This window comes from Monocercomonoides exilis (assembly GCF_001643675.1).
Source record: "Monocercomonoides exilis strain PA203 chromosome Unknown scaffold47-789622, whole genome shotgun sequence".
NCBI classification, from domain to species: domain Eukaryota; phylum Preaxostyla; order Oxymonadida; family Polymastigidae; genus Monocercomonoides; species Monocercomonoides exilis.
In genome coordinates, this window is record NW_027150592.1 from 543,184 (window position 1) to 560,136 (window position 16,953).

The window sequence follows — 16,953 nt, forward strand, 5'->3', positions numbered from 1 at the left end:
CAAATGAACACTTCTTTACAGACAAACTCTTCCACCATCCAACAATGCCTGCTTCCCCTCTCCATCTCCTCCTTCTTTTTCAATTCCCTTCAATGTCATATTCTCAATCTTAACCTCTCTCGATTCTTCAATACAGATAGCGCTGCATTTCCCATCTCTCCATTCTCCGATATATGTATTCGTTGCAGCAATGCTGCTGTCTCCACTTGCCCATAGTATTCCCTTTTCACTATCGCATCCAGTTCCACTCCATATGCATTCGTCCATCTCACAAGAACACTCGCTTCCACAAACCGCGATAACAGCTCTTTCAATCCATTTTATTCCATTCATTTCCACGCGCTTCAAAACGAGCTTCCCCTTTGTTCCTCGAGAAAATCCACAACTTGCCTCTCCTTCAAAGCAACTGACTTTGCAATCAGTCAGATGCAAACTCTCGTCGATCCATGCAAAAACATATTTATTCTTCAAAGCATTCAAGCACTTCACTCTTATCAACATGTTTTGAAATATTACTTCTTTTCCTGTTTCCACAAACCCTTCTTCGCCTTCTTTGAATTCTTCACTTGCTCCGCCATCTTCCTGTTGCACATCACAGAAAAACATCACTGGAATTGAGCAATCAGAAGCTGCAAAGCACATTGCTTGACTCTTTCGTATCAAAGGCTTGCATATGCTGAACGATGGAAGAAATGAAATAACAGCCATTTCTTCCATTTCAAACCTCGCTTTTCCTCCATGCTCCAGACTTTTACATGGATAATCTTTGTATCCACAAAACTTATTGTCTGCCCCCTCTTCTCCAACAAAGCACGTCCCACAGAACTCTCGAAGGGCTACAACCAACGGGACTATTTCTCTGTCAACATCCAGTTCTCCTTCTTCATTTGCCTCACTTCCACTCAACTCATCCAATTCTGGCTTTTCTTCAACCAATAACTTAAACTCAAAATTCATTGACTTGTTCTGCACAATACTTGCTATATCGCTGCACAAGACAAATACGTTTTTGCCTTTCCAAGCATCGCAATGTTCAAATTCAACACTTGTTAACTTCATTCCAGATCCTCTTCCTTTGCACCTTATAAACATCCCTCCTCCAACACTTTTTCCTCTGTCTGACACCTCTCCTCCGGCTTTGCATTCGCGAAACCTGCATCCGCTCACTTCAACAGTAACTCCCTCTTCTCCACATAGTCGCACTCCTCCTCCCATCCCTTGTTCTCCATCAGCTCTGCACACTTCAAATGTGCATTTTTCCACTCTCAACTCACTGTCTTTTTCAATGCAACTGATTGCAATCCACGCTCCATCTCTCTCTGCATGCGATATATTCATGAAGTCGCAGTTTTCAATTGTCACGCCGCTCGATCTTATAATCTCAACAAGCGGTGTTGTTCCGATCTTCGTCACAAAATATCCAGCCCCGCTGATGCTCAAATTCTTCACAATGACTTTTCCCCCATCTGCAATCACAAAAGAGTAATTCACTTCTCTTCCGTTCTTCATCTTCACAAAGCAGTCTTCCATCCTTAACAGAAAAGTTGATTTTATCAACGAATTTCGAGAATTCTTCAAAAAGCACGGAACTTTTCAGGTCAAATTTACAACCTCAAGTGCAATTGTCGTCATCATAAACGATTCGGCATCGTTTTCGTTTCCATCTTCGTCAGTGATCATTACCTCTGTCTCTTTCTCCTTGCTTGAAAATCAAAACACTGTTTCTTCAATCTGATGCAGGGGTGCACTGAACATAAGCGGGGTATCCAGTGCAGATCGATGGCTTACACAAACTTCATTTCTCTGTGCTTCAAGGACCATGAAATGCAACCTCATTACAGTGTGTATTGTTGAACACGGAGCGACTGAGTATCCGCATCCATTAAAATCTCCTCCAACCTCTCCATCTACAAATCCTTTGCCACTCATGTTCTCCCATTGATAGACAACCAATGGGACAGCAAACCCAACTCCTGTGGTATTTCTCTCCCAGCCACATGCCTCGCTCAACGATTCGAGCTCCTCCCTTCTTATTCCCAAGCTCAGATATTTTGTTTCCACAACTCATTCGAGCGTTTGTGCTGACACAAATATGTTTGATCCCTTCCACTCTTTGCAGTTATTATAACTCGATTTTCTAACATAAAACTTTTCACAGTTATCTTCTATCTCCAAAAATATTCCTCCTCCATATCCTCTGCTTCCTCTTTCCGCCACTTCATTTTGCTCATCATTCCATTCTGGAACTGTGCAATCCTTAAAAACGACATCATTTATTGTTAGCTCCTGCCCGCCACTTATTGTGACAAAAATTCCTCCTCCTTTAAGTTCACTCCCTCTCACACATTGACCTGTCAACGTGCAATTCTCAATCCTCACATTCCTTCCTTCTTCATTTCCGCTTCCAATGTCCACACATCCACCATTCCCTTCAACTCTTTTTGTTCCATCAAATGTGCTTTTTTCAATCACTATATCCTTCCAGTTTTTGCAAGTTATTGCGGATCTCTCTGTGAATCTGACATCCTCTTCAAATGAAAATTCGCTCAAATACAGCTCGCCCCCTTGAACACGGATTATTCCTATATCCAATTCGCTTTCACTTCCGCTATCTCTCTCCCAGAGAGTAATGTGGCACTTTCTTGCCGTCAGAGAAACAACAGAAATTATAAAAGCTTCTTTCACTTGCATTATTGTGCTTTTGAGCATAAACGACAGACTATCAAATTCAACTCCAGAATGGCACGATATCACTCCATTTTCACCAAAGTATTGCACAAAAATTACCTCAATTCCCTTTCTTTCGTTTTGTGAGAATACTTTCATCGCATACGCAGACACCGATATCGGACTTATAATTGAAGTATTTGAAATAATGGAAATCTCATTCAGGCTTCCACTTGCCCGTTTTTTCACACAGAAATCTATTGTCAAGCATGCAAATAGAGCATGTCCACTGTGAGAATGATCAACTCCACTATTTCCATCCACACACAACGGAAGATGAAATGCTTCTCCAAAAACAAACAGAGGGATTACAGGCACATCTGCTCCATTTTCACTTCCACTCAGTTTGTTCGCATCTGTCGCCCAGACCCCTTTTCCAATAGATGCAATTGACAAATTGCTGATTTTTGAACTCAAAAGCACACCTGACCCACACTTAACAAACAAGTCCCTCCCGATTCCGGCCTTATTATCCTTTTCTGTTGAAAATTTCACTCTTTCTCCTATTCGAAACATGCACCGCTCGCTGATGGAATAAATCATCACCCCTCCTCCTTTACCCGTTCCATCGTTTCCTCTTCCTGAGCAACACCCTTCCAACACACTTGCTCCATTTATCGTTAATGTATCGTCTCCGTCAAGCTTGGCCCATATTCCTCCTCCACACCCAGCTTCTTCACTAGCAATGCTCTCAGAAATATTGCATCCATCTACCATAATCATCGCTCCCTCTTCGTCTTCCTCTTTCATTTTCCGTTCCACTTTCAAGCAGCCACCGTTTCCTGCTGTTTTTTCAATTCTAGAAAGCATGCACTGTTTCATCTCCACAATCATTGCATTATCACCGTTCACAAGCCCGCCTTCGCAAAATCTCATCATTCCTTTGCTTTCAAACTCCACAAGTCTCAGAATTCCTCCTTTAATGCAAACAACAAAATAATTAACATCTGCCAACACTGTATCTCCACTAGAGCTGTTTGTCGATACAGAACATTTTGTCATCGTCAAATCACCCCCTTCAGGCATTCAATAACACTTTTCACACTCCTCAAACTTTGAGCAATGCAAAACCATATTGCATTTATACTTGCCCTTTCTTCAACAGAAATTATTCTCGACGAATGCAAATTATCTGGCTCAGTCACATTCATTTGTAAGTCTGATCCACTGCCCCATATTTCCCATTCCCAGTCTTTCATTTCAATTCCTTCTCTCAATTCATATCCTTCATCCACAGCAATCATCCTCTTTCCAGCATTAAATCGAACACTTGCTGCATACAGTATTGTTCTGCAAGGAAAGGACTCAAACCCGCAGAATGAGGCATCACTTCCTCCATATCCGCTCCCTGCAACCCTTCTTCCTCCAACATGGGCTAACCCCTTGAACTCAACAAAAAACACATTCAGCGGAAATGATACTCCACCATCAACATCTCTGTCAAACCCCACTAGATCTTCATAGAAATTCTCATCAAATTCAAATGCAAACGATTTTCTGTTTATCATGCTTTCAGAAATTTCACTTCCCTTCACATATATATTTTTCCCACCTGCTCCTCCACAATTGCACTCCACAAACTTCAGATTGTCCAGCGCCAGCTCTCTTCCTCCTTTGCAAACATCCAAACATACTCCTCCACCTCCACCACTGCAGCTGCAATGTTCCATCTTTGTTTCAATTCCCATGCCTCCCACTTCCACACAACTGCTTATCTCCGTCATTTCAATCCACATTCCTCCTCCATCTCCAGCCATGCACGTGCATTCCACTATCGAGACATTCTGCACTTGCAATCTCTCATCTGCTTCAATCCTCTTCGACAGCATAATACCTTCTCCTTCTGTGCGAGAAACATTCTCGACTGTTATATTCCCCACCTTGCTCATCAGAGTCTGTGCTGCTCCAGCCTCCAACAGCACTGGACCTGCAAGGCGCATTCTTGCAATTGTTACATCCTCCAAGTGCAATTGGCTTAAATACACAACAAACACAGCACAAGCCATCACTCTGTCTTCAACGGCCCCAGACAGTGAAGAAGCTATGGACACATCCTTCGCACACACATTTCCATTCGGGGATGTCTGCTTGACCACAGATGGGGAAGGAACGCATTTCGATGTGTGATCGATGCTCAGTGATTGAAGCCACATATCCCCATCTGCAACACTTATCAGTGATTCTGCTTCCGCCTTCAATGCTTTTGTTTCAATCAAACTTGCTTCCTTCCCCATTCCTTCAATAATTATCTTTTTCGAGCCAATCTCAATTGCTGCTCTTTCACTCATGTGCCTTCCTTCCAAGATGATGACTCGGCTTTCAGTATCTCCTGTGCTCTGTTGAACTGCAAATCCAGCTGTCTTGCATGCAAGCACTTCCATTGCCCCACACAACTCAAAATCGATTCCGTTTGTCCCAACATTATAAAATTGAATTAATGGCAGCCAGTCCTTTCTCTCTGTCTGCTCGTATGTTAATGATGATGACTTGAACTTATAGCACACTCTTTTTTCGTTTGTATTTGATGTGAATGAGTTTGCAAATGGATTTGTGAAATCAATGCAAACAGTATCATATATGCACACATCAAGACCATAGGGGGGATCACCAGAGCAGCTGCACTTCTGGAAGAAGATAAAATAAAATAAAACGCTGTCTATTTGAAGCCCGGTTCCATTCACTTCCGAGAACAATCCCCCTCCTTCACTCTTCGCTGAACAATTTCCAAAAATATATTTCTCATTCGAAATGAATCCCACATATAATCACAACGCAACCCTCCCCCTGATGATGAATTTGCTTGACATCCAACAAAGAAGCAATCATAAATGCAAGCACTTTCTCCATTTCCTTTTTCTTCTGCAAGACAATTTGGCTTCGAATTGAATATAGACTTTAAGAAAATACCACCCCCTCCGCCACTTGACGTGCAGTTCGTGAACCAACAATTAGCTGTTTCAAGGCATGATGATTGGTAAATGTTTATCGCTCCACCTGTTCCTGAATAACATTGGGAATAATTGGTATTAATAGATGCTGATAACAGCGTATTGTAACATCTTGTTGCTCCTCCATCTGAATCTGAATAGCAACCAAGAAATACACAAAAATTTATTAAAAGTGAGCATTCACCCCAGCCAATCAAGCACATCGCTCCCCCGCTCCAGTATGTATCTTGTGCATCCGGAACATTTATTGCCTTTGAGGAACTGCTTGTGTGAGAGCCATTCCATTCGCACCATTCGAAAATGAATTCTCCTTCATATAATAAAGTTATTCTTCCAGGATTTAAAGGACTGCCTTCTGTTCCTCTGTATTCAGCATTTTTTGATCTTCTCGACGAAAAAAATGTGCTATTGAACACAGATAATGATGTGCCACATCTATTAATTGATTGAACAATCCCACCATAATATACGTCGCAAACACTTTCAAACAAACAGCCCACAATCGATGATGCACATAAACAGCTCAACTTATTTTCTGTTGTTGTGGACCTGTGATTAGTTGTATTAATGAAGTGGGATCTGCTTATTGACACGCAGCCGATACGCTCTCCTCCTTCAAACGGGCCTGTCATTGTCTCAATTGCTTCAAACTTGCTTTGATCAATGGACAGACTCGAGGAAGAGGAAGGAGTTGCGCTAGCAGTTGATGAGGACACAAGCTGAACAATTTTTGTGTCACATTTGTCGCGAAACAGCAATGTTATTTTACAAAGAAAAACTACCCCGTCATCCACGTGGATCAAAGAAGCACTGTTTCTATCGCAAAAAAGCCCACAACTAGAGACAACACAGCAACACAACTCCCGGAGTCCAATAATACAGCTTCTATCCACAGATTCCATTTGCAGCAAGTGCACATTCAATGATGTGTTTGCCACAGACATTTTGCATTTGGTATGGCTGTTCTCGAGAAATTTTTTGTTTTCATTTATTTTTTTGTCTCTTTGCTCAAAGATGCAGTTCATGGTCTCTGACTCAAGATTCTGTGCTTTTTTTGTCGAAACGGTCCTGCACTTTTCTGAGAAGAATAAATATTTTGAATTTCAAAAAGAAAAATAGGATATTTTCATTTCAATTTCTTGGTTTCACACTTTCTTCTTCAATAACTTGTTGATGGCTTCCTTTTATGTGCCACTCGGACTTCAAAAGCAACTCATCAGGCCCAAATTGCATTTTTTCCAAGTCAAAATGTGCATGCTCTCTTCCAAATGATTTTTTGGCTTCCTCACTTGTTATTTTTTCAAATTGTCGTTTTTCTTGACGGATACCATTCGCCTCCTCATATTGTATTTCGGATGAACTCTTTGTGAAATTGCACACAAAAAGCAGAATGGAAAGTGGGAATGGAATCAAAATCATGAAATATCCTCGATAAACGCTGAAAATTTGTTGAGAAAATTTGTTATGGGTAAAATACTATTTTTCAAATGGTTTTTTCTTTCATAACTTTGAATTAAATTTTGAAAGAACAAATGTTTATATAATTGTTGAAAACAATTGAAAAAGAGTTTTATTATTTATTTGAAAAAATTTTTTCTCATTTCAAGAAAAATACGAATGAAATATGTTTTTCAAATCATATCAATTGTTCTTAGAAGAGCGAGTGGGAGTAATTTTTTCAAGTGATAATCTGAATTTATCCCAAAATGCGTTGAATGAATTTGATGATGCAAATGAAGAAGAAGGTGAAAAAGACGAAGAAGAAGAAGATGATGATGAATCAGATGGTCGATGTGATAAATGAAGAGAAGGGCGAACAGCGGCAGGTGAAGATGTGAGAGGATCCTTCGAAGAAGAGAATGAATTCTTCGGTGTTGTTTCAGACGGCTGAGGAAACCGAAAAGGAGAAGGAGAAGAAAATGAATGAGAAGAAAAGGAAGAAGAAGATGAAGAAGAAGATGAAGAAGAAGAAGAAGAAGAAAAGGAAGGAGATGTTTGGGGACGACGCTGAAGCGGAAGAGAAAGAGAGGGAGGAAAAGGAAGAGTAACTGGGGATACGGAATTGTTTGATGTGAATGAAGAAGAAGAAAAAGAAGAGGAGGAGGAGGAGAAAGGAGGAGGAGAAGAAGAAGAATTAGCTTTGTTTTCAATTGATGTGTTTGAAGAAGTTGCGGATAAAACTTGTTTTGTTGGGAAAACCATTTTCCTGTGAGCAAACTGAGTTTTGTTGTTTGATGATGAAGAAAAAGGAGAAGAAGAAGGAGAATTTGAAGAGGACGAAGAGGAAGAGGAAGAGGAGGAAGAGAAAGAGGAGGAAGAGGAAGAGGAAATAGAAGAAACAGAAGGAGAAGAGAAAAACAAAGGAGAAGAAGAAGAAGATTGTGGATAAGCAGCAGAAGAAGGATGAGAATGAGGTGAAGTCGGAGGTGTTATCATTGGGCTGAGTGAGCGAGCAGATGAAGTGATTGTTGCTGGAGATGAAAAGCGAGGAAGAGGAAGAGGAAGAGGAAGAGGCAGGTGAAGAGGGAGAGAAGGAGAAGAAGAGGAAGAAGAGGAAGAAGAGGAAGAAGAAGCAGAAGAAACATGAGAATGATCAGTTGCATTCACTGAATCTGTGACTGACGAAGAAGAAGGAGAAGATGAAGATGAAGATGAAGTGGTTGTTGTTGTTGTTGTTGAGACAGAAACAGAAACAGGTTGCTCTTTTTGCTTTGAAGAAGAAGAAGAAGAAGAAGAAGAAGAAGAAGAAGAAGAAGAAGAAGAAGAAGAAGAAGAAGAAGAAGAAGAAGAAGAAGAAGAAGGTGATGATGATGAAGTGGAAGAATCTGATGATAAATGGAGTGAGGTTTGTGATGGCGATGATGATGATGATGATGATGAAAGCATAGAAGTTGTGCGGGTGAGCTGTTTTGAAGCAGAAAGAGGACGAGATGTTCGCACATTCTTCTGCTGCTGGAAGCCGGGTGCTGTGAAAGGGATGGGGGAGAAAGGAGAAGAGGAATGGGATGAATGGAAAGAGGAGAGGGCAAAGGAAGAAGGTCTTTGAGAAGACGATGAAGAAGATGATGATGAAGGAGAAGGAGAAGAAAAAGAGGAGGAGGATGGAGAAGATGATGATGAAGATGAAGATGATGTGCGATCAACAAAACGAACACGTTCAGAATTTTGAGGAGAAAAAGAAGAATGAAAAGAAGATGATGAAGAGGAGGAAGAAGATGAAGAAGAAGGATGAGCTTTCAATTCGATGTCCCAAGCAACAGGTGGATGAACAATGATTGGCTGATGTGATTGAGAAGAAGAAGAAGAAGAAGAAGAAGAAGAAGAAGAAGAAGAAGAAGAAGAAGGAGAATTTGAGTTTAATTTATCTTTGGCATTTTCATTGTTTGAATTCGACTTATAGTGAGAAGAAGGGAAAACACTTGATTTTGAACGAGAAAGAGAAGAAGGAAAGGAGGAAGAGGAAGAAGAGGAAGATGATGATGATGATGAATTTCCAATCAGATCAAAACTTAGTTCTTCTTCGTTGTTATCTTCAATAAACTCACTTTTCAGTTCTCTATCTAAATCTTCTTCTTCTTCTCTTTCTCTTTCTCTTTCTCTTCTTCTTCTCTCCTTTTCATTTTCATCATCATCATCTTCTTCTTCTTCTTTGTCTTTATCATCTTTTTCCCTTATATCTCCATTGTATTTTGATTTCAAAGGAAAAATTGAACTCATTTTTTGTTCTGTCGCAAAAGAAAAATTGGAATTTTCTTCATCAAAATTCTCTTCTTTTCTTTCTTTTTCTCTTTCATCATCTGAATTTTCACTAAAAAACAGTTTTGTTTGTGAGTTTTCAGATTCTGTTGAGCTGAATGAAAAGCCTTCTTCTTCATTCTCTTTGTCTTCTGGAAATATTCCATTCAATTTTTTTCCTTTTCTTTCTTCTTTTCTTTCTTTCTTTTCTTCTCTTCTCTCTTCTCTTCTTCTTCTTCCACTTTGAAATTCTTCTTTTTCGTCTTCGTTGAACCTTTCGCGCTGCCGAAAAGGAACAATTCTTTGCCTTTTTTTGATGCCTTCATTTTTTTGTTTGTTTGGATAGGAAGAAAAATATGAAGAAGAAGAAGAGAAAGAAGAAGAGGAAGAAGAAGAAGCAGAATAAGGTCTTGATGTGTAGTAACCAGGTGAATTAGCTTGTTTTGATGGAGAAGAAGTAGGAGAAAATGACGAAAAAGACGAAAACTCACGATTTTCTTCAAAATGTCCAACAGTTTTGCGTAAATGTGGATTAGAGGAAGAAGAAGAAGAAGAAGAAGAAGAAGAAGAATTTGAAGAAGAATTTGAAGAAGATGAAGAAAGAGAAGGTTTCTTCACCCTCACAATTTGTCTTCCACTTTCATCCAAAATGATTCGTTCTTCATTCCTTTTCTGTTTTTGTGGAGTGTTCAAAAAACTTTGATTTCTTTCTTTTTCGCTGTTTTGTTCGTCAAATGTTCGTTTAAAGCTATCAGAACGAGAATTGTTTGGTTGAAATGAGTGAAATGAAGAAGAAGAAGGTGAGGTTGAAAGCAAAGATGAAGAAGAAGATGAATGAGAAGAAGAAGAAGAAGAAGAAGAAGAAGAAGAGAAATTTGGAATATTTTGAGTACTTCGTGTGTGTTGTGAAGAGGCAGGTTGATGTGAATGAGATGGATAAGGTGCAGATGAAGGTCTTTGAGAAGAGGAAGAAGAGGAAGAGGAAGAAGAAGAAACAGAAGAAGGACGAGAACGAGAGGGAGCATAAGAATAAGAAGGGCGAGATGTGATGGCGCTTCTATTTGGAGATGAAGAAGAAGAAGAAGAAGATGATGATGATGATGATGATGATGATGATGATGATGATGATGATGATGATGAACTGTTGTTTAGTTCATGTTTTGTTTTTGTGACACTCACAACTCGCACTTCGCCAAATGGCATGTTTTGAACCTGTCTTTGCTGATGACGTGTTTTTGGAGGGTGAATTGGCTGTTGAGGAAGAGGACGAGAAGAAGAAGAAGAAGAAGAAGAAGAAGAAGGAAAATTGGAGAAGGCTAAATGATATGTGGATGAAGGGAAATGAGAAGAAGAAGGGGAGGAAGAAAGAGATGAAAGAGAGGAAAAAGAGGAAGAGGAAGATGAAGATGAAAGGCGTTGAGGCGATTCGTGTGGATTCGAAAACGAGCTGCTTTGTGCTGAAGAAGGCCTCGAAACAACGTTTTTTCTATCAGAAATGATTTTTGTCTCTTTTTCTGTCAAAAAAGCAGAATGTGAAATTGGTTTGTCTTTTTCATTTGATTGATAATCATCTGAAGGAACATCAAATGCTTCCTCTTCTGAATGAGATTCGTTCTCTGCACTCAAAAAAGAGGACGAAGAAGAAGAAGAAGAAGAAGAAGAGAAGGAAGAAGAGGAAGAAGGAGATGAAGGAGGAAACAAAACACTTTCGTTTTCATCGGATGATGCTATAAAGTTAAATCCTCCTCCCATTCCACCTCTGTTCTTCGCCTTCTCCTCTCCAAAAGTGAGGAAATCCACCTCCATTCGCGTGTGCAGTGGCACAACTCCTCCCAAAACAGAAGAAGGAAAAGCAGACTCCACAATTTCCTTCGCATCGGGACGCAGCTCAGGGTCTCTTGACAGGCAAAGCATCGTCGCTGACGCAAGTGTGGAGGGCACTCTTTCGCTCGCATTCAGCTGCTTTGGCCGCTCGTGCAGCACAGAAAAATACAGACCCAAAAAATCAGACGACTGAAACGGATGACGCAAAGTTGCGATTAAATACAATAGACAGCCCAATGACCAGATGTCGGCTTTTGTTGTGTATGGCTTGCGTAGAATAATCTCTGGTGACATGTATAAAGGTGTTCCGACATGAGTACTCATTAATTCATCTTCGCTTGTTACAGCTCTTGATGAGCCAAAATCTCCTATTTTGATTGTGTTGTGACTCGAAAGAAGAATGTTGGTTGATTTTAAATCTCTATGAACAATATTATTTGCATGAAGATATGCAACACCTTGGCACAATTCCCAACTCATTCGAATAATTTCATTTCTTGTCAGTGTTCCAATTGTTTCTTTTTTAGCCTTCACAAGACCATCCAAATTACCTCCTTCAGCATATTCTAATACAAGATATAAATCATTCCCTTCTGTAAATGAGTCAAAGCAATGCACCAAATAAGGATGTCTAAGCTTCATCATTGTTTCTGCTTCACGTTGCGCTCTCAGTTTTTCTTGGGGTTTTTGTGGATTCAGCCTAATTTTCTTTAGAACATAATTTGGGCACAACGGTGCAAATGGAACTTGGGGAGAACTTCTTGCTTTCACCGTTTCAAAAGGAGGGTTTCCAAGAGTTCCATGTTTGTATCGTACTTTATATACAGTTCCATATGCCCCTCTTCCAACTTCTTCTAAAAAATCAAAATCCTCTATAATGACAAAAATAAATATTTTTGCAAAAGAAAAATTTGCTGCAATAATTTATTAAATCACAAACTCGAAGAAATTTTCTTTTTTTGCATTTCCTATAACAAGAAAAGCAAAAGAAAATACAAACATAAAACCTTATTATTTTATAAAGGGGTTTTTCTAAAATTTGTTATCAATGTTAATGATGCTTGTTGTGCTTAATTTGTATTTTTTTATCAAATTGGATTGTTTTCCTTTTTTCAAAAGTTGATCAATTTTCCATAGTAAGGATCTCTGAGAAAAGAAAATGGCTGAATACCTTCTTTCGAGACAGAAGCTTATTGCAAAGGATCCTGAAAATTATAAACAGGAAATATTGGAACAATACAATCATTTCAAATCATTGGTTAAACTTTTGAATGCAAATCCTTCTAGCATTCCTGAAGAACTTGGTGCAACTGTTCAGTTTCTTTCTCAGTTTTCCAACGCAACAAAAGATATTCTTGGTGACTTTCCAAATGAACTTATGGAAGTTTTCGCAAATACTGCCACAATTTTAACACCAGATGCGCGCCATGTTTTTGCGAAAGGAATCATTTTGATGAATAATCGAAACCAAATTGATCCAAAGATGTATACATCAATCTTTTTTCAAATTTCTTCATTTTATTTCTTTTTTAATGTTTTCTTAAATTTTCAGTATGTTTCCACTGTTTTTCAGACTTTTTGTTATTCCTGATAAAGAGCTTCGAAGAACGATGTATTTGCATATGGTCGCATTTTTGAAGAAATATGCAAGACAGCCACAAAACTCAAAAAACACGCATTACATTAGAGAGTTTCTTTACAAGACTTTGAATGATCAAAATCAACTTCTTGTGAAAAAATCAATGGATCTTTTGATTTCGATGTTCCAAAAGAACATATGGTTTGACTTTATAGTCAACTTTTGATATTTCTATTTTTGATACTTTTTATTTTGATAACAATATTAATAGGCAAAATTCTTCGACTGTTACTGTTTTATCCTCTCTTTGTTTTTCTCGTGTTTCCAAAATCAGAAATTTAGCGCTTTTGTTCTTTCTTGGATGCCATCCAATGCAGATCAAAGGAGCCAAAGAAGGAGATGAGGAAGATGATGATCTTGATGAAAACTCAAGCAAAGAGACAAGGCGAAAAGGGCAATTTTCTGCCAAAAAAGATCGATCCAACAAAATGAAGAAGATGCAACAGAAGAAAAAGAGCGAAGAAGAAGAAGACGAGCAAGCGAAAGTTACACGACAAGATATCTACAACTTGAAGAAGAAAGCTGTGAAGAAGTCTGCTAAGCGTGCGAAGAAGCTTGAAGCAACAATCAAAATGGCGAAGAAGCAGCAAGCGCTGGCTGAGAACAAAGAAGAATCAACTTCATCTCCGATGGGTTATTTGGGCCTCACACCCAACCAGATTCTGGACATGCTCCATTCTCCTTCAGACTTCGCGGAGGATTTGATGGCAATGCTGCAGAGGAACTCACACAACCTGCACCGCTCGGCGATCAATGGAGAGTTTTCTGCTTCTTCCTATTCTTCTTCTTCTTCTTCTGCTAAGATTCCAACTTGCCACATTCCGTTTGCCCAGAGATTGATGCTGCTTGATTTGATCTCTCGTCTCATGGGTCAGTTTCATCTGTATCTCCCTTCGTTTTTCTCCTTCATGCTGCCATTCCTCACCAATCTCTCCTTCTCTCATGCTTCATTCACGCGTGCTTTGGCCTTTCTTGTTCAGGGTTTCCATCAGAATGTGCCTGAAGACGAAGGCGAAGCAGCCATTCGGAAGCTGATGGACCTGCTGGTTGTGCCTGTGGAGACATTGGCACTTACAGGAGAGGCGATGTCCAGCGATGGGATGAAGTTGAAAGGGAAAGGGAAGAAAAAAGGAGGCAGAGCAAGCCAAGCAGCTCTCCGTGGTGCGACATCAACAACACTGGCATTCAACACATTCTATTTGATTCTCACTCGATCGCCTTTGGCTCTCACATTCAATTTTCCTCAGACGCTTTTGAGTGAAATTGCGCTGTTTCGGAGGGCGAAGCACCCGGGTGTATCGAACGGGGCGAAGAAGATTGTGAACTACTTCAGAATTGTCAATCCAGAGGCGCTGGCGAAGAAGGAGAGGGGGAAAGCAGCAGAAATGATGCTGATTGAGAAGAGACACAGAGAAAGAGAAGAGGAAGAGAGGAGGAAAATGGAGGAAGAGTTGGAGAGGAAGAGAAAAGCGAGGGCAGAAAGGAAGAAGAGGAAGAGAGAGAGAGAAGCTGCCAAGTTGAAAGAGCTGGAAGAAAAAGGAGAAGGAGCAGTGAAAGAAGGGGAAGAAGGGAAAATGGAGAAAGATGAAGAAGGAAAAGAAGATGAAAATGAAGAAGAAGAGGATGAAGATGAAGAAGAGGAGGAAGAGGCGGAGAAAGCAAAGGAAGAATTAAGCGCAGAAAAAGCGAAAGAACAAGGAAAAGAGACAATGCCGTCGACTTTGCCTCTTCCTTTTGCTGTTCCGTTTCATTTTGGAGAGGAGAGAATTGCAACAGGAATTGATGGGGCAGAGTTTTTGCCTGTTGAAGACAAAGAAAAAGAAGGAGAAGGAGAAGATGAGAGTGATGAAGGGGAAATGGAAGAGGATGAAGATGAAGATGATGAGGATGAAGAAGAGGAGGAAGAGGAAGAGGAAGAGGAAGAATTAACACCAGAACAAAAGGAAGAGAGAAGGAAAGAAAGAGAAAGAAAGAAAGAAGAGAAGAAGAAGAAGAAAGAAGATAAAGCAAGAAGAAGATACATGAAGGAGCTTTTAGAGCGGAAGATGAAGAGAGAAGAAGAAGGAACGGTTGTGAGAAAAGGAGAAAACGATGAAGAAGACGAAGATGAATCGACAGACGATGGATTGGAGGCGCTTGTGTTGGAAGGAGATTTGGAGGCAGAGGCAGAAGAAGACAGATTGAGAAAAGAGGAGAGGAAGGAGATGAGAAGGAGAAGGTTGGGGAAGAAGACGAGGAAGGTGATGGAGGAGGAAGAGAAAGAGAAGGAGGAAAAGGAAGAGAAGGAGAAGGAAGAAGGGAAAGAGGAAGGGAAAGAGAAAGAAGGAAGCGAAACTACTGAAGGAAAGGAAGAAGCTGAAAAGAAAGAAAAAGAAGATGAAAAAGAAAAAAAGATTGAAATGGAGAAAGATGAAGTTCATTTAGAAGAATCAAAGGAAAGTAAAGGAGAAAATGTTGAGAAAAAAGAAAGTGTTCAAAAATCACAAAAAGAGAAGGGAAAGAAAGAAAAGAAAGAGAAAGAGAAAGAGAAAGAGAAAAACAAGAAGAAGAAAGAAGAAGAGAAAGAAAAAGAAGAGGAGGAGGAAGACGATGAAGATGAAGATGAGGTTGACGATGAAGAAGAGTTGGAAGATGAATATTATTCAGATGATGATGATGACATAGAAAACGAAGAAATTGATTCAGAAGCAGAAGAAGAAGAAAAAGGGAAAGGGAAAGGGAAAGGGAAATCTGAAAAGAAGAAAGAAAAGAAAGAAGACGAAGAGAAAGAAGGGAAAGAAGAAGGAGATGAAGTTGGTGATGAGAAGAAGAAGAAGAAGGGGAAGAAGAACAAGAAGGGAGTGGAAGATATTGAAATTGATAACAATGAAGAAAGCGAAGAAGAGGAAGAAGAAGTAGAGAAAGATGAAAAGGGAGAGAAAGAAGAAGATGAAGATGAAGATGATGATTTTGATGAAGATGAAGATGAGGAAGAAGATGAAGATGAGGAAGAAGATGAAGATGAGGAAGAAGATGAAGGTGAAGACGAAGAGGATGAAGAAGGAATGGAATGGTCAGATTCAGATTTAGAAGATGAAGAATCAGAAGAAGAAGAAGAAGAGGGAAAAGCAGACAATCCAGAAGATGAGCAAAACGAAGGAGACAAAAAGAAAGAAGAGAAAGAGAAGAATTATGATGTCAATAAAACAAATAATTCTTCCTCTTCTTCCTCCTCCAAACAGCCACTCCGAGCAGACCAAGTGCGTATTCTCTCCTCGCGAGACTTTGAGCAGCTGCGGAAGATCCGAATAGAAAAGATGCTGAACTGGCAGGAGAAGATCGGGATAAGAAGTGTGGAAGGGAACTCAGCCACGATTGCAGTGGCGATGCAGCTGACAGGGCAGACGAAGAGGGGAGAGAATCCGATTGTGGATGAAGGGGCGATTGTGGGGGCGTATGAGGAGAGGAGGAAAGAGAAGAGGCTGAAGAGCGAGAGGGTGAGGATGCAGAAGGAAGGGAAGGAGCAGGACGAGTTTGAAGGGAAGAGGAAGAGGAAGAGAAGAGAGAGAGAGGAGAGGAAGATGACGTCAAATGCAGAAAAGATGAAGAAGAAGAAGGACTTTGGGTATGTCCAGGCGAAAAAGAGGAGGATGAAGAAAGAGCAGGAAAGAATGCGGATGGCCAGAGGGCGAAGTAAAGTGAAGCAGCACAAAAGAGCAGGAAAGCTGAGGTAAATGATGTTATGGGTGTTTGGAATTTTTGTTTTTTGAATGAAAGTGATTGATCTTGAAATGTAATAAAAATAAGAATGTCTCATTTCAAAAAAGAAAAAAAAGCAGATTTATTCATCATTGACAATTCATTTCAAAGCAATGATGAAGAACTTACCTTTTATGTTATAATTAAAAATTATATTTGCATTTTTGATGTGAAAAAAAAAACAATTCACTTCATGAGAACAGAAATTATTGGTATAACGAACAATATTTTTTGGAGTAATTGCAAAATTAGCATCTTTTCAAAAGAACGAACAAACAAAAGCATATAAAAGAAAATCTGCACTCAAAAAGAGGAAATATTGAAAAGAATCGATATGTTTTC

The 16,953-nt window shown here is 39.7% G+C and overlaps 4 protein-coding genes across 4 annotated transcripts; 1 reads left to right on the forward strand and 3 right to left on the reverse strand.

Moving 5' to 3' along the window:
- Positions 1-15: 15 nt before the first annotated feature.
- On the reverse strand, positions 16-1,530 carry MONOS_18125 (uncharacterized protein; the record flags this gene model as incomplete). The annotated part of the gene is made up of 1 exon (XM_067871113.1): positions 16-1,530. One exon carries the CDS (start codon positions 1,528-1,530, stop codon positions 16-18), a length of 1,515 nt encoding a protein of 504 aa, XP_067721435.1.
- A 180-nt stretch (positions 1,531-1,710) lies between these two features.
- MONOS_18126 (uncharacterized protein) lies at positions 1,711-4,880 on the reverse strand (the record flags this gene model as incomplete). Its single annotated transcript, XM_067871114.1, has 3 exons — positions 1,711-2,029; positions 2,087-3,700; positions 3,799-4,880. 3 exons carry the CDS (start codon positions 4,878-4,880, stop codon positions 1,711-1,713), a joined length of 3,015 nt encoding a protein of 1,004 aa, XP_067721436.1.
- Positions 4,881-7,316: 2,436 nt separating this feature from the next.
- On the reverse strand, positions 7,317-12,199 carry MONOS_11077 (putative eukaryotic-like serine/threonine-protein kinase; the record flags this gene model as incomplete). Its single annotated transcript, XM_067863579.1, has 2 exons — positions 7,317-12,106; positions 12,175-12,199. The coding sequence occupies 2 exons, from the start codon at positions 12,197-12,199 to the stop codon at positions 7,317-7,319; spliced, it is 4,815 nt and encodes a 1,604-aa protein (XP_067721437.1).
- A 169-nt stretch (positions 12,200-12,368) lies between these two features.
- MONOS_11076 (putative protein SDA1) lies at positions 12,369-16,838 on the forward strand. Its single transcript, XM_067863578.1, has 3 exons — positions 12,369-12,719; positions 12,787-13,014; positions 13,085-16,838. Exons 1-3 carry the CDS (start codon positions 12,394-12,396, stop codon positions 16,584-16,586), a joined length of 4,056 nt encoding a protein of 1,351 aa, XP_067721438.1. The 5' UTR covers positions 12,369-12,393; the 3' UTR covers positions 16,587-16,838.
- The last annotated feature ends 115 nt before the right edge of the window (positions 16,839-16,953 follow it).

Excerpts from the sequence above, each read along its gene's own strand:
- MONOS_11076 (XM_067863578.1), top strand. The coding sequence starts at position 12,394 with ATGGCTGAATACCTTCTTTCGAGACAGAAGCTTATTGCAAAGGATCCT. Across the intron at positions 12,720-12,786 it reads AACCAAATTGATCCAAAGAT|TATGTTTCCACTGTTTTTCA; the intron begins GTATACATCAAT and ends TTAAATTTTCAG. Across the intron at positions 13,015-13,084 it reads ATGTTCCAAAAGAACATATG|GCAAAATTCTTCGACTGTTA; the intron begins GTTTGACTTTAT and ends CAATATTAATAG.